The following is a 15,849-nucleotide window of genomic DNA, read 5'->3' as shown; positions in this document are numbered from 1 at the left end:
GAGGCTACGTGTCTGTTGTCTGTTATTTTCGCACATTTCGCAGTGTCTATAGCGAGATTATTCAATTGCTTAGCCCGCAGCTTCTCCGCACCCCCTTTCTTCCACTTAGCTTTCTCCCTGTTTCCATGTTAAACACTATGAAACTGGCGGGGATCAGTGTGGGCAAGGGGTGGGTCTGCTTTAGCTACTATATACTGATTGGTTTAGTCCACTGTCTATATTGAAGATGGACCAATGGGCTGCCCTCTTTAAATTGTAGGCCGGTCTCTAAGTAAAAAAAACAAACAAACAAACAAACAAAAAAAACACAACATCAGCCCCTGAGGACTGTTGGCCCACCAGGAAAATGCCTGGTGTGCCCCATTACCAGTCCAGGCCTGAATAAACCGATCTATCATAAACAGGTTACAGCACCATGCTACATTACAATTAAGATCTGTGGAAAGTCCCAGAAGGAATGATTGTACGATTGAGCAACAGAAACACCCATAATGAATAAATGCTAGCTGGATATGTTTAATATCATACCGTGGAACAGTCCAGGGAAAGCAATAACATCTCCATGGAGACAAGCAAGTAGAGGACGCTCCACTAGAAAAGTTACGCAGTGCACCTTTAACAAATTTTCCTGCCCCATTTCCTGTGTGCTTCTTCTCTACTCACCATCCAATGTTGAACTCCACATGTGCGTCGAACAGAGCCACCACCGGGGCAGTGGCAGCCCTCCAGCCGCTTACTCTGGACCGGATCAGACCCTCCTGCTTGTCATGGCGGACCACTTTAACAAAGTCAGGTCCGTGCTGGCTGTTGGTCTCATCTACAAAGCTCTGCAGGTGCTCCTTCAGCTCCACTGGAAACACACAACAGTTTACTGTCAATGTTATAATTTGCATTTTCTATTTTTACTCAGCATATTTGCCAACTACTGCATCTATTTTAACTTCTTTATTCTAGAGTAGGTGAGAGTGAGGACGAGTGCACACACGCCTAAACCATCTTTTAGACAGACAGGAACGAGAGCAGTGTTGTTAGCTGTCACTGAGCTAACAGCGTTTTTCATTCGGGCAAATTACTGAACAAACCGCAAATTGGATGTGAGTTGTTCAGAAATAGTGTGTTTGTGCGTGTTTGTGCTTCCCTGTAATAACTTGTAGTGTGAATGAAATGGGCAGAAAAGCAATTAATCACAAAAATGCAAAAACACTGAGGAAACATATAGGGCTATATAGGACTATTAACCTTACTTAACGGTGTAAGTAAGGTTAATCTTAAATGAACGCTAAGTTAACAATACAGATAGAAATACCTTTTAATGTAAAAGATACAAATATACAATGATATCAAAAATAGTTGACTCAAATTAGGAATGTTTCACACTATAGCATTAAACATATCTATCTTTATAGAAACAAACAGTCAGCAAGGAAAAGTAACAGGTCAGATCTCTGCAGAAGTAAGAATGCATGTTTTCAAGGTATTTTTGAGCAATAATGCCATAGAGGCATGTTGTTACCTCCTTAAAACATACCTGGAGTTGTGTTTTCTTTCATTCACATGTGTTTGAACTAGAGCCCGACCGATATGGATTTTGTTGTGGCCGATATGAAACTGATATAATGGGAGTTGGCGCTGCCGATAGCCGATATAATCGCCGATATATTTAGTGATGTAAAAATTCACTGTAAATCTTGAATTGTTTCCAAAACTTAGGTTTGGCTCTAGTGGATTCTAAATTGGGTTTATTTAGGCAACATTTATTGTTATTCTGACTCTTTACATCATATTTACATACAGTAGATTGGCCTAATGGCATTTTTGCATCACATTCTAGCTACTAGTGATGGGTATTCCAGTTTTTTTTTTTTTTGAGAACTGGCTCTTTTGGCTCGGCTCACTAAAGCAGCTGGCTTTTTCGGCTCCCAAGCGACTCTTGAGATTGTTTTGTTGCAAGCAGGACTAAACTAAAACTGAACCAGGACTGAAAAAGGACTAAACCAGGACTAAAACAGATTTAAACCATGTGTGAAACAGGAATAAACCAGAACTGAACCAGGACTGAGTGTCGGGACTCGGTCTCTATGTCTCTCTCAAGACCAAGATTAGTCCTGGTTTATTCATTTTATGCTGAACTGCAGCCAAATATGCACTTTTTTTGTTAAGGTATAACATGCCCACGTGAAATATCGGCCCATATCAGCAAGCATATCGGCCGATAGCCGATATGTCTCCAGGTGCCCATGTTGGCCGATGATATCGGCCAGCCAATATATCGGTCGGGCTCTAGTTTGAATCTGTCTACAACTCCAACGTGCTTTGTTCCACCTTGCAATGTCATGAAGTGTAGTTTTCAAATTACCAGTTACAGTTACCTTTTACCTTTAGTTCAGTAGAGTAAAGGGCTAAAACCATACAAATGACTCTAGTGAAGATGTATGGAGTTTAAAAACACATTGGAGCATTTACTCTATTACCACATGGCATCATAAAGTGGAACAGAGAGTTTTCTGTTTGAGAGAAGAAGCAAAGGAGAAATTCAGTTTGTCAACTGTACAAAGTTTATTTGATCAAATATGTTTTGCTGCTCATCCAAGCTGCTTCTTCAGCCATGGTCCGAATGCTGTTGGGAACTTCCTTAAATCTGCCTGCAAGGAGAAGCTAACTATAGTGAAACTACTCTGAAACTAACACACTTACATGTTTACAGATTCAGACACCATCTATCTCCTATTTAGAACTCCATCCTCAAACCTAAATCAAAACAAACAAGAGAACAATAGCTGTAGTAAGGTCAGGTGCAGAGGTGTGAAAGCTCCCATTATGGCCTAACTATAGACCTAACTATCTAACAGAAACTGTAAACAAGTAGGCGTGTTAGTTTCAGAGTAGTATCACTATAATTAGCTCCTCCCTACAGACAGATATAAGTACAAACCAGCATTCTGACCAGAACTGAAGAAGCAGCTTGGATGAGCTGCGAAACGGGTTCGACCAAATAAACTTTGTACAGTTGACAAATTGAATTTCTCCTTTGCCATGGATTCTACCTGGACAACTGAGGGATTTTTCACACATTTTGAGAGAAGAACTAAACTAACTAAATATGCAGGGTTTTTGTGTTAAACATGTGTGAATGAAACAAAAACACAACTCTAGGTATGTTTGTGTTGAGGAAACAACATAATAACATCAGAAAATAGCATGATATGGGCCCTTTAACCTTACGCCTCTACAGTAATCTCATAAAACCCCACCTAGACCTGGGATAGACTGTTATTACAGGAGCATGAGGTACAGCTGAATGGGTAAACATGCTGACTGGGTGTAATCCAGGCCTTATGACAAGAAATCCTGACAGAGCAGTGGAGCAAGAAACGCTGAGCTCAATATACATACGATTACAAATAAATATTCACCATGAAGACTATTTATTGTTATCAAACTTAGCCTAATTAAGGAGCAAACAGAGGGCAGGCCAGGAGCATGCCCTGGGTAGATTGAATTATTGACTGTCAAACTCTGCACCACATGTACAGTCAATTTATTTATAAAATGATTGTAATGCTATTTTGAAATAACATTGGGGTGATTGAGTGAATGTTTGGGGGCCCATATTACGCAAATTTCTGATTTATATTATAATTTTGTTTCCTCAGCACAAACATACCTCACCTGGAGTTGTGTTTTGTTTCATTCACACATGTTTAACACACAAACTATGCATATTTAAGCTGATTTTTTCTCTTAGACAGAAAACACTTGAAGTTATGAGCTAATACTGGAAGTGCTCCTCTGTGTTTTTAAATTGCATACACCTTCATTAGAATCATTCGGATAATTTCAGCCCTGGAAATGCCAATCTATATTGAACTAAAGGTAAATGGAGCTGTTAGCTTGAAAAATACCAAAACATGACATGAGCATTTTGAGCATTGGAGATGTAGAGAGACCAATAATAAAGGGTCAAATGAAACAAAACACACCTTCAGGTATGTTTTGAGGAGGTAACAACATTCTAACATGACTTAAAGTAAAATTTGCATAATATAGGACCTTTAAAGATGCATCATGCAACTTTTATGCCACTGTTTGTCTCCATGGAGAAGTTTTGCTTAGTGACATTAAACATAAATATCTTACATTTATTCAAGTGTTAAAAAAATAAATGGGATTCTACTTTTGTAAAATAAATAAATATCTTTCCCCTTCACTATGCGCATTTTTCCTCTTAATGACTCATTCTGAATGTCTCTTGTATCACACTGGCTCTCATACACGCACAGGGCTGTACTTGGACACTGTATTGTAATGCTGCCTGCAGGCCAACACTGCTCTTCCTCGTCTTCATCCGTGATTAGCATCAGACTCTTCTTCATAATAAGCTTCTGTTTGTCATTGGAAGATGAAGTAGTACAGGGTCATATTTGAGAGGCACTTTTATATAATACACTTTGTACAAGCCTGGGATATTGTGTAGTTTGAATCACAGCGCTGTGTCATTTAGTGTTTGTCCATGGACATCCGAATCAGAATGACTTTTATTCAGCCCCAATGGGAAATTATTTTCATTACAGACATGCAGCCGAGCAGCAAAAGAAATAGAGTTATCAAAGACAAAGTTAAGAAAACTGAATTCAAATCAGTATCAGAGTAAAATAAAATGCTCTTTTTTTCACCTAAACCCTGGTGAGAGTAAAATTAACTTACATGAGAAGTTAACTTTTAATGTAACTAATGAAATATAGTACCTTCCCTCACACATTTATAATGGCAATAAATTTCTTCCAAAACTGAACTGATTATTGAAATTGAGTGGAAAAACCTTAAAAAAGCAATATCTGGGTGTCTGGAAGATAAATGTCTGTAGCACTAGAACATCTGTAACAGCCCTGGTTTGATGTCTGCTCCTGGAGACTTCTAAAACTGTAACATTCTAGAGCAAAATGGACCAAATGTATCTAAAAATAATAATGGGATTAAAGCTTTGTGTATGATCCAGTGTAAACTAAGCTGCTTGTGCTTTACAGTTACTCTCATTCATCATATAAGCTCCTTTACTTGAAATCAATAGGGGGTATTAATGACTATAGAGAATACAAGCCATTTAGGTCAAATTACTGTGTTTCTCAGTGCAGCACAATATTCAGCTTCAGGATGTAGACCAACCAAAGTTTATTTTAAAAAAAAAAAAGATTACTTACAACAATTTGATATTAAACAAAGAACTAACTGACTTACAATGTAAAATATGGCTCAAAAGGGCATTAAAGGTACGTAACTTTTCAGGCTGAGGTTCTGTCACCATGGAGATGCTATTGCTTTGCCTGTAATGTTCCACCGTAAGGTATTACACTTATATAAAATGCATATATTCAATTACGGGTGTTTTTATTGCTCGAACATAACTTTAAAAACATGGATTCTGACAGTGGGGTTGCCTCTTCACAGATCTTACCTGTAAATTGGCCTGGTGGTGTCTGAGATTGAGAAGTCTAATGCCATATTTGGTAGCCAGGCTGGCTCCACTCAATTTAATTTCTATTGCCTCCACTCAATTTAATTTCTCTCCAGTGAATAGGTCAGGAATCAGAATACACTAGATGGTTTGCAAGAACCCCGGAAGTTGTAGACCGTGCACCAGCCAATCAGTGAAGAGCTGTGAAGCCATGACATCAAACTCAAGCGCCTGTTTGGGTCTCTTTTGTGGTGCAGCACAACAGTAAATAAAGCGGTTCGAGATGGATGTAGACGAAGCCATACATTCTGTGTTGGCAACAATTTCTGAAATCGTGGATTTAAAGCCGGAACAAAGAGAATGTTTGGTGACTTTTATCAAGGGAAAGCAGCAACTGGTTAAGTAAAAGAACTTCCTGCCTACTATCGAGCGAACAAATCCTAATGCTGTGAGGTCAGACGGTTTCCATGAAGTGAAATCAGCTGAAGAATCAGGGTAATCCTTTGGAACATTGTAGGCAAAACAATAAAATCTCCATAGAAACAAGCAACTGGCATGCTCTCTACCACAAAAGTTACACAGTGCACCCGTAAGGCTTCCTTGAAGGCCCTAACCAGCTCCACTCATTTGAGCCACCTGTAAGTCAGCTGAAAATACATTAAGCTTCTGTTTTATTGTTAATGGTTGTTATAATCACCGTTATGTAATTAACAATCAGCTAAAAACATTTTTGTGCTTTTCGTGTCATGGGTCAAAACATACAATACAAACAAACCCCCACACTGGGGCACTGAAGCAGAGCGCAAAGAGCAACGACTGTCCATAAACGTCTCCTCCACAAATCAGGAGTTCATTAAAGTGACCTGCAGGAGCGCCCTAAGCTGAGAGCCTGGCCCTCCATCACCTCCTCTGTAAACCTCCTCTGTAAACCTCTTGTATTTGCCATCACAGCCGTGAGACGAGTTTTGTTCTACTTCAAAGGCATTTTAACCACAGCATTAATTTGAACCTCATTACAGGAGCGGATCATGCAGCGTCAAATTACTATTTGATTTGTGGCTTATTACAAAACAACTCCCTCCAATAATGTACAAACATAAAAACAAGTCCTCAGAAGAAGCTCTGGTGCTCCCTCCCAGCCTGTGAAACGAGTCATTTATACATACAACTAATTCATCTTTCATATTGTTCAAACCTTGTTGACTTGTTTGTGTAGTAATAAACTCATTTACAAAGAGAAAGTTATTCCCAGCTGCTTTTTCACCCTTTGATCATTACCAGTATAATGGCATTATACTGAGGTATTCATTTGTACCATGCATTTGAGATATTAGAAGTAAATTGCTCTTTGATATATAGTCACAGTGAGAAATCGTTAAATTTTTTATTTTTTTTTTTACATTTATTTGTGTTGTTCTGCATAATTGACATAAATTCTTATTTTTTGTATATATCATACAAAGAGGAAAATGCTACTTCAGGGTCAGATTTTGAACACAGCCAGTCACTATTCGTACTTTTACTTTGGTGCTTATAGGGCACACTACACATAATGTACTGCACGTGTATGCCCTTGTGTCTTCATAAAAGCAAATGTCTGATCAGATCTAAACTGAAGAGCTGTGAGACATGGAGAGACAGCGTACACATAGTGGACATGATGTGGTGACCATATGATTCACTTTTCACTGTCCATTCTCTCATGCATGTGATCTGATGAGGCCAAACACATGGACATAATGCGTTATATAGTATCCTGAAAATGTACCATAACGTATTATGGTTGATTTGTTGTAGTGAAATTTCTGGTGATGCTTTGTTTGATACAGGGCCTATTTATATACACTTTAAATGTATTAATATTTATAAGACTCAGTTTGACAGAATGTAAGCTGCGTGCTGTATGACGAGGAGCACTAAACACAAACACACCTGCTGTCAACAGGAGATATGGTATAATGGGCTGTTTGCTGATCTGTTGTTGTAATTATTTATCATTAATAATGCAGTGTGTTGATGCAGGTGAGTTTTTATGAAATCTTTACATGTTTAATAGGGAAAAAGCAGTGTGCATTAAGGTTTTCATAACACCTTAGGGAGGAGTCTTTTTTTAGCATCATAGTATATACTGTTGAATAATAAAAGGGAAACAGTGTGAACAGTGTGCTAGTTTCACAACTGTAAATGTTAAAGGGATTCAGTATCTCTTTATTTTACCTGTTAATGAATGCCATTTTGAGAACAGTTGATAACAATAACAAAACAATATTAGAGATGATTTTGTTGTAAATTATTAATTGCTTTGGCAACAGCCCTAATATTTAATAATCACTCTGAAACCTATGGGAAAATAAACCTTAATTATAGGCTGGATATTAGTTATATACATATAAAAAACAAAAAAACAACATCTATAAAATTCTCCTAAATCAAAATGTCTAGAAAGGAATCTGATCTGTTAATGGTGTTTATTGTGAGTGGGTTGTGTGTAATGTTTTCGTATAACTGTAAGGTAGGGCTGTGCCAAAATCGAAAGATCATTGAATTGCGATTTCAACTTTGGTCGATCTCGATGAGTCATGCGCAGTTTAATTGACAAGCCAGTCGTGTGGCAGTGAGAGTGCATCGTGCTGACGACGATTAATGCTCTCTTGTTTAGGAAAAAGTAGCCTGAGCAACAGCGCTTCTCTTTGTGTCTCCTCACGTGTCCTCACCTTTCACAGGTTTTGACTTAAATCTGCACAATTTGACTAAAAGTCCGTAGTCTCCTTCCCTCTGCCTCTGTGTGTGCTCCTGCCTCTCTGTGTGTGCTCCTGCCTCTCTGTGTGTGCGTGGTGCCATCTCCCTCTCTCTGATCCAGCTCCTCAACTTCTTTCTACTCTTTTCTCTCCTCTTGTGCTTCTGATGATTATAATCCAAAAAATTAAACAACTATTTTCTCACAGTTTATGAGTGAAACTTAAGTCCTGATTTAGCATGGACATGTGTCTGTGGCTAACAGTAACACTCTCATGCTCTGGGCTTATTATATTGCACAAATGTGAATTTCTCTGAAATTATTGGTCTTATCAACACAAAATAAAAACTGTAATGATCCTGACATCCTGCCCTTTATGCCTGAAGTATGTCTGTTTATGTTTTTATTAAGATGGATAGATAATTGTGATTGATCTATTGATCTATTGATCAATCACAATTAGGGGGGATCGTGATTCTTTTTTTCCCATATCGCCTTTCTCTACTGTAAGGCACAACAGCACGAGTCCAAGACACAGTTTCCCAACCGTCGCTTTATTTTTAAGATTGCCAGAATTCCCTTTGCAATTCAAATTCCATAGTTTTACTTGCATGTTGTTTTATTCTTTCTTTGAGTTCTCTTTTGTAAATAACATTAGCGAAGACCAATGCTTAGTCCCATTTACATACTAGACATGTCCTGGTATAGTGTTGGGTTTAAAGCTCTTCTATTTGTAACTGAAGGGGTCATTTTAATGCAGTAGTGGTACTTCAAAAGTGAAATACTGTCTGAATGTGAAGGTTGTTAAAACACAATTGCTGTCATATAAGTAAAATATGGAAAGCTAAAACCATTAGCTTAGCGTTGCTAACACTGTGATGGGCTCTTACCACTGTTGCTATGGTCGTCCACCAGTATGATCTCTTTGAGCAGGTGGCGGGGCGTCCTCTGGATGGCGGTGTGCACTGAGCGCAGCAACACTGACAGGGCCTCGTTCACAAAGATGAAGATGATGCTGAGCTGAGGAAGATCTGACGAGTATGACATGTTTCTGCATCTGAGGGAGGAGCACAAGATTATACATCATGCAGCAGCAGAGATGAAATCGTAGTAGAATACATATTGAGAACGAGGCAGGTTTAAATGCATACTCACCACAATAAGAGCATTTATGCTATTCTGACATATAAATAGGCATGTAACAATAACTGAAATATCATGATATTGAACCATCAAGTCTCACAAAAATCATCACAATATATCGATTTACAAGTACCTTTGATTGAATTAATAATTATGATGAACTACATAGCCCATGATCCTTTGCTTTTAAATCTTAATTCTTTGGATTATGACAGAAGTAAATGTGTGTCAAGGCATTTTATCATAATATCGTACTGTGAAATGCAAATTGTGAAAATATCATATTGAGAGATTTGTAGAGCATTACATCCCTACACATAATAAATATACAAAGGCACACTATGTAACTTTTTTTGTGGGTTGTCCATTGCCCGTTTGCGCTCATGGAGATGCTTTAACTGGAATGCTCCACAATGCGGCATTTAATCCGTCTCTGCCAAGTGGCGTGACCCGCTTGTCTCCATGGAGATAGAGTTTAATGCCACACTGTGGACAACAAACGGATGAGTAAACATTGGCCTACATTTGTGCAGTCACTTACCCATCTGGTCGCAGGTCTGGAATTGGCCGCGTGAGGGAGATGCGGTCGCTAAGGTAGCCGTTGTAGCCATAGTAACGGAACTTCTTCAGAGCCACTCTTCGACTTTCAGGACCCAGGTCTCGACCCCAGTGAGCGAAGAGCGAGGAGGCGGGCTCAGAGGCGGAGTCTATGGCAGCGTCCTCTCCGTCCTTCTGTGGGACATCTGAGAAGGGGCAAAAGCAAAGAAACATTTTATTAACATTATAAAAATGTCATAACTCCAATCAGCTATAACATAACAACAAAGTAAAGCAGAATTGTTCATCATAACACCCACACATGTAAGAAAGCAAAAGTTACCAATTATAAAGCATTTCAAAAACTGATAAAAACTGGTATAACAATAAGGCGAGTGCTTAGTTTCATAGATAATAACTATTTTTATTTTTGATTGTGCCAACTTAACAGTTCCTTTTATTATTAGTTCAAAAGGGATTGGCAATTCCAGGGCTGAAATGATCCAAATGATTCTAGTGAAGGTACATGGAGTTTAAAAACACAGTGGAGCACTTCCTGTACTACCACATGATATCACAAGTTGGAGTGTTTTCTGTTTGAGAAAAGAACTCAGCCTAAATATGCAGAGTTTGTGTGTTAAACATGTGTGAATGAAACAAAACACAACTCCGGGTATGTTTGAGATGAGCAAACAACATTATGACATAGATCAGAAAATTGCATAAAATGAGCCTTTAATCTATTTTAAGGCATTTGGGTGATTAGAAAATGATGACGAGATTAATTATAGCTTTAGTTTTAGTCTTGTAGTAAAAATAAAATGCCAAATGGCTGAGTTCATGTCTATTTTGGCTTGGAGTTCTGCATGGTGATCCAGAAGCTGCTTGCTGGGGGCTGCAACAAACATGTCACAAACTGCTGAAGGACTGTGCCCAAAATGTGATGCAAAATAACAGGGATTTTCATTGTCATTTCAAATAAAGGCTTTTGGCAGCTTTTTGTGCAGAGGTGGACTCAAATCTTGAAGCATGCCCAAGGGTGGTGTTTTTAAGGCTGACTCTTGTGTTTGTTCAATGTGACAAAACATGACGGTGGCCTGTTTGGAACAAATGTCACAGAGCTCATAGCTCTTGTGTGAATGTGAAGGGAATTATAACAGGAGAGAGAAGATGCTGTCTGGGATCGTTGTCACCTGGATACTGTAGTGCACACAGGGAGTCTAGCCTGGCCCTGTAGTGCGCTACTGGTGATCTAGCGTCGCCTCAGGACAAATAAAATACAGGTGGAAAAATGTTTCAAGGAATAATCAAAAAGACAAGAGAAATCAATATAAAAAGATAGTAATACGGTTTAAAATCATTTAACTTCGATATACTGTCTTGGAGAGGTGGGACCAAGTCATTGTTTCGTAAGTCTCAAGTAAGTGTCAAGTCTTTGACCTCAGGTCCGAGTGAAGTCCCAAGTCAAAGACAGGCAAGTCCAAGTCGAGTCTCGAGTAACTGGCTCATAAGTCCAAGTCATATATTTTGAGGTTCAAGTCATTTCAAGTCTTTAACCCAAAGTATCAAATATAGCTTAGATTTTTGTAGTTTATATGAATATTAAACTAAATTGTACTTAAAAAATCATGGTCTATTTTTATATGAGTATTTATATAAGAGTTGTAGAAATGCAATTTTTTCATTTTAAATGTCTTAACAAGATCTTAGTGTGAATCGTTATATTGGAACAGAAAAAAAAATCTGATTTAAAAGTGCTTAATAACAATTATTTTGTCATGAAATTTAAGGATCATGTTCTATGTAGTTCCCTCTGTTTACTGCATTGTACTGTATATTACTGTAGTACATTTGAGGATACCATGTCACAGTACTTCAGTTGCCTCCATAGTAAAAACAGAGAAGTGGGAAGGGACATGTTCCAGTTTGTTCCTGTAAAATTAAGTACCGCATTTATCAACTGTAAAGAGAAAAGTATTTTCTAAAAACATATTTTTTATGAGAAGCATCAAGTCCACCAAGTCCCAAGTCTTTGCCCATTTTATCAAGTCAAGTCCTAAAAATAGTGACTCAAGTCTGACTCGAGTCCAAGTCACGAATTGCAAGTTCCACCTCTGCTGTCTTGTGACTTTAATAATAATAATAATAATAGATCATTAAAGTAAATATGTACTATCCAATTTTTCTTGTGGGAGGTTTGACACCCACTTGCTTCCATGCATGATATTGCTTGCCAGGAAATTGTCCACAGTATGGCATTAAACTTACTTAACTTGCATTTATTCAATTATAGACGTTTTATTGTTAAATATATACATATATTTTGAAAACCATGCACGGGGCTGCCATTCCACAGTACTGACCTGTAATTTGGTCTAGTGCTACCATGTGCTTGTTTCCATGGGGATAAATTTGTTTAAGGTCATTCTGTGAAACATTCCAGATAAAGCAATATCATCTCCATGGGGATAAGCGAGTTTCAGATCCACTACTTGAATATTTCTTTCCCGGCTCAATGCTATTCACATGAATCCAGCTACTATTAAATTTTATTGAGAAATGACAAAAGGAGGCAACCAAAAACGAAAAAAAGAAGACCCGAAATACAACAAGTCCTGTGTCAGAAAAACACTATAATGAAGACTAAAAAGAAATGGTGAAGAAAATGCAGCATCACCATTAAAACTGCCTTTGAGATCTGAAGATATTGAGGCGGCTTTTGAGATTTTGCTGCCTGGAGTCAGGAGCATTCTAGCAAAATAGATGAGGTTATGAACACTTGAAAAGCCCTCAAGCTAAGAGCTAACAGGGCCCATGGTCTCTCATGTGTCTTAACTTAAGTGAGTTATAGAGTCTCCAAAACCAAAATATAATCTTTTACTTTACCAGAGGAATGAGGTAAGGTGCTGAAGCAACTATCAATCAAATCCTTCCTTATTAAAGGTCCTATATTGTGCTAAATTGACTCATGGGAACTTTAAGCCATGTTATAATGTTGTTGCCTTCTCAAAAACATCCCTAGAGTTGTGTTTTACTTCATTTACATGTTTGAGTAACCTTTTATTATCAGTGTGTCTACATCTCCAAAGCCCAAATTGCTCTGTTCTGATCAAAACATAACGTAAAATAGTTAATTATTTTTTTGCAAAGGTTCGGTTGTCCTGCATTAAAATAAATAGATATGCTTTCTTTGACCTTCAGCAGCTTTGTGTTCATAATTTTGATTTGAGCTTTCTTGTTGACAGCAGATTCACCCTCTAAGCATCTCCTAAGACAAGTTCAGATGCGTCATTATCCACTATTCATCATCATATGCATTCATGTATTCTGTAAGCCTGAGGAGGTCTAAACTTTTGCAACTGAGTACACTGTAAATGATGAACACTAAGGCTGCGTTTGTGCCTGTATAAATAGCTGTAGTTTTCGGATCATTACTGCTGCTTTAAACAGAGTCACTTGAAGTCATATAAGATGAATTGCGTTCTTATGCCAATTGCGTTTACTTATGTATTTCCACACTTTGAAACTCACCAGTTCCTTTGTCTAAAATATTTTTTATCAGCTACCCTCTTGGGCAATATGTGTTTAATGCCATCTTCATCTTGTTACAACCAACAAACAAATGAATATGAAGTCATCAAAATATAGAGCTCAGAATGTTGAAGAATTTATGCTCATGAATAAATATCAACTTCAAGGGAAACCAAATCCAATTCCTGTAGATGACGTTTGAACTAAAGTCACACCACTAAGTACAAGTACATGTACCTCTATTGGCAGAATGTTTATCAGTTACCATGGAGACACAAGGCACACGAAACTGCAAAAATACCAAATGGATTTAAAGATACCAATTTTCCGGAGTCTGTGATCAATACAAGCGTTTATGGACCAGTTGAGGTGTTTGATTTTCAAAAGGAAGATGAGAGTGACAAAACTGAAAACTTGTTGGTTGCCGTTTATGTGTGAGGGACTTGTTTAACACCACAAATCATCTCACCTGTTATAGTTATAAAAAAGTCAGCTCTTTATGGTCAGATTGTGTTAATATAAAGCTCAGATTTAGTCTGATTAACAAAGCCTCAGACAGAGTAGTGCCTTCATTTAGCTTCACACCCAGAGGGAGGGTTGATGACCTCAGCTTCAAAGTATCAATACAACCTCTGGGATGAAATAAGTATCTAATAAATAATAATACTTTCTAACCTTTGTTTTTTCCCTCCGCTTTCACCAGCATCACATTGCCTAAACAATTTTCTGCGGGAAACATTGAGGAAGATTCAAAAGTGGTTTGAATTATTGTGTAATCCCTCAGTCACCCAGGCTGGATCCATAGCAAAAGAAAAACTAAATTATGTCAATTGGACAAAAGTTTTATTTATTTTTTGAGTGAAGACCTTTTTCAGCTCATCCAAATTGCCGGTGGACAGGCAGACATGAGCCAGTGTTCAGTATGGACTGAACTGCGAAAGGTCTTCATGCCAAAAAAACAAAAAAGGAACTTTTGTCCAGCTGACAGAATGAAATTTTGTTTATGGCAATGGTGCTAGATTTTCATCACTCTAAAATCTATGGATAGTCAGGCAAATTACTCAAGAAAGTCTGAGTTGGAGTTTCATTTGAAGGAATTTAAGACTATCAAGCAAATCCAAGTGGAAAGTGAAAGAGCTGAGAAGAGACCCTAACAAGCTCCAGTTTTGGAAAAAGTGCACAGGAAGATGGCAGAGGAGCAGATGGAGACAGGGCACATGAGCAGGAGGGAGGGGCAGGAGAGGCAGGAGAGGGTAGGAGGAGGGCAGGAGGGGGCAGGGGAGCATACAGGAGCAGGAGAGGGGCAGGGCTGTAACAGAAGGGACTGTCCCAGAGCAGCTGTGGATGTCCTGATATACAATCTGCTTTTGGGCGTGACACTGGAGACAGCCTCAGCCACACAGGTCTGCCCCATTCTGTCACCACGGTCCTGAACTGATGGGAGAGATAGCACTAAAGGAAGGTTTAACTTCACTACAGAAAGAGCTCACTGGGATACAAATATTATATGCAACACTTCCAACTTCTAAACAGTAAGTTACACGATTCTTTCAATTCTGTTTCTGGGTTAAAGTTAAGTATGGTACATTTTGAAGTCATGTTTAAGGACCCATATTATGCTGTTTTCTGATCTATGTATTAATGTTGTTTCCTCATCACAAACATACATAAACATACCTGGAGTTGTGTTTTGTTTCATTCACACATGTTTAACACACAAATCCTGCATATTTAGGCAGAGTTCTTCTATCAAACTGAAAACGCTCCATTTCAACTTGTGATGTCATATTTTAATACAGGATGTGCTACACCATGTTTTTAAACTCCATACACCTGTTAACTTGAAAACAACTGCTTCATAATATCACAAGATGTAAGAGAGCGTTTTGAGCTTTGAAGATGTAGATAGACTACATATGTTTGAGGATTACGCAAACATATGTGAATAAAACACAACTCCAGGTGTGTTTATGAGGAGATAACAACATTAAAGCATGGCTTAAATCTTACAAGAGTCATTTTTGTGTAATATAGGACATTTCAAAGTGATTTCAATGCAATTCCTATTGTGTATATAAGCCTTTGGAGAAGATTGCAGGTGAAATGTCTGACCTACTGACCTACAGAGACTTCTAGTTCTTAGTTTACATCTGTAATGAGCCACAGAAGTTATTTAACTTTTTATGGCTTACATATTATCATATAACCAAAAATGTCCCAGTAGTGCAAAGAAAAAGTCAAATATTGTTCCATCTATCATTATACTGAAGTAATTATTGTGAGTGGCCTACTTTAAAAGAAACAAAACAATAGTTCATTTAACACAATACAGACTTAAGAGAATAATGCTGCAGACTTTATTTAAATCCTTTCTCTGTTAGATCAGCACTTTGCAAAGAGCAGGGAGTCTCTTAAACAAATCTAATGAGCGGGCCAAATGCATTAGTAA

The 15,849-nt window shown here is 38.0% G+C and overlaps 1 protein-coding gene across 1 annotated transcript in view; it reads right to left on the bottom strand.

Annotated features, from left to right (window-relative positions):
• Positions 1–14,814, bottom strand: part of LOC110169481 (polypeptide N-acetylgalactosaminyltransferase 18-like) — a 75,953-nt gene extending 61,139 nt beyond the window's left edge. Inside the window, exons 1-4 of the mRNA XM_055155885.1 lie at positions 14,556–14,814; positions 9,874–10,075; positions 9,080–9,246; positions 664–850 (exon numbers count right to left, since the gene is read on the bottom strand). Coding sequence (XP_055011860.1) covers positions 664–850; positions 9,080–9,246; positions 9,874–10,075; positions 14,556–14,814 — 815 coding nt within the window. The remainder of the gene's footprint in view (positions 1–663; positions 851–9,079; positions 9,247–9,873; positions 10,076–14,555) is intronic.
• Between the last annotated feature and the right edge of the window lie 1,035 nt (positions 14,815–15,849).

Source organism: Boleophthalmus pectinirostris, unplaced genomic scaffold, assembly GCF_026225935.1.
Source record: "Boleophthalmus pectinirostris isolate CB_2022bp ecotype Guang Dong unplaced genomic scaffold, ASM2622593v1 HiC_scaffold_2, whole genome shotgun sequence".
Taxonomy (NCBI): domain Eukaryota; kingdom Metazoa; phylum Chordata; class Actinopteri; order Gobiiformes; family Gobiidae; genus Boleophthalmus; species Boleophthalmus pectinirostris.
This window is presented reverse-complemented; position numbering and strand designations above follow the sequence as displayed.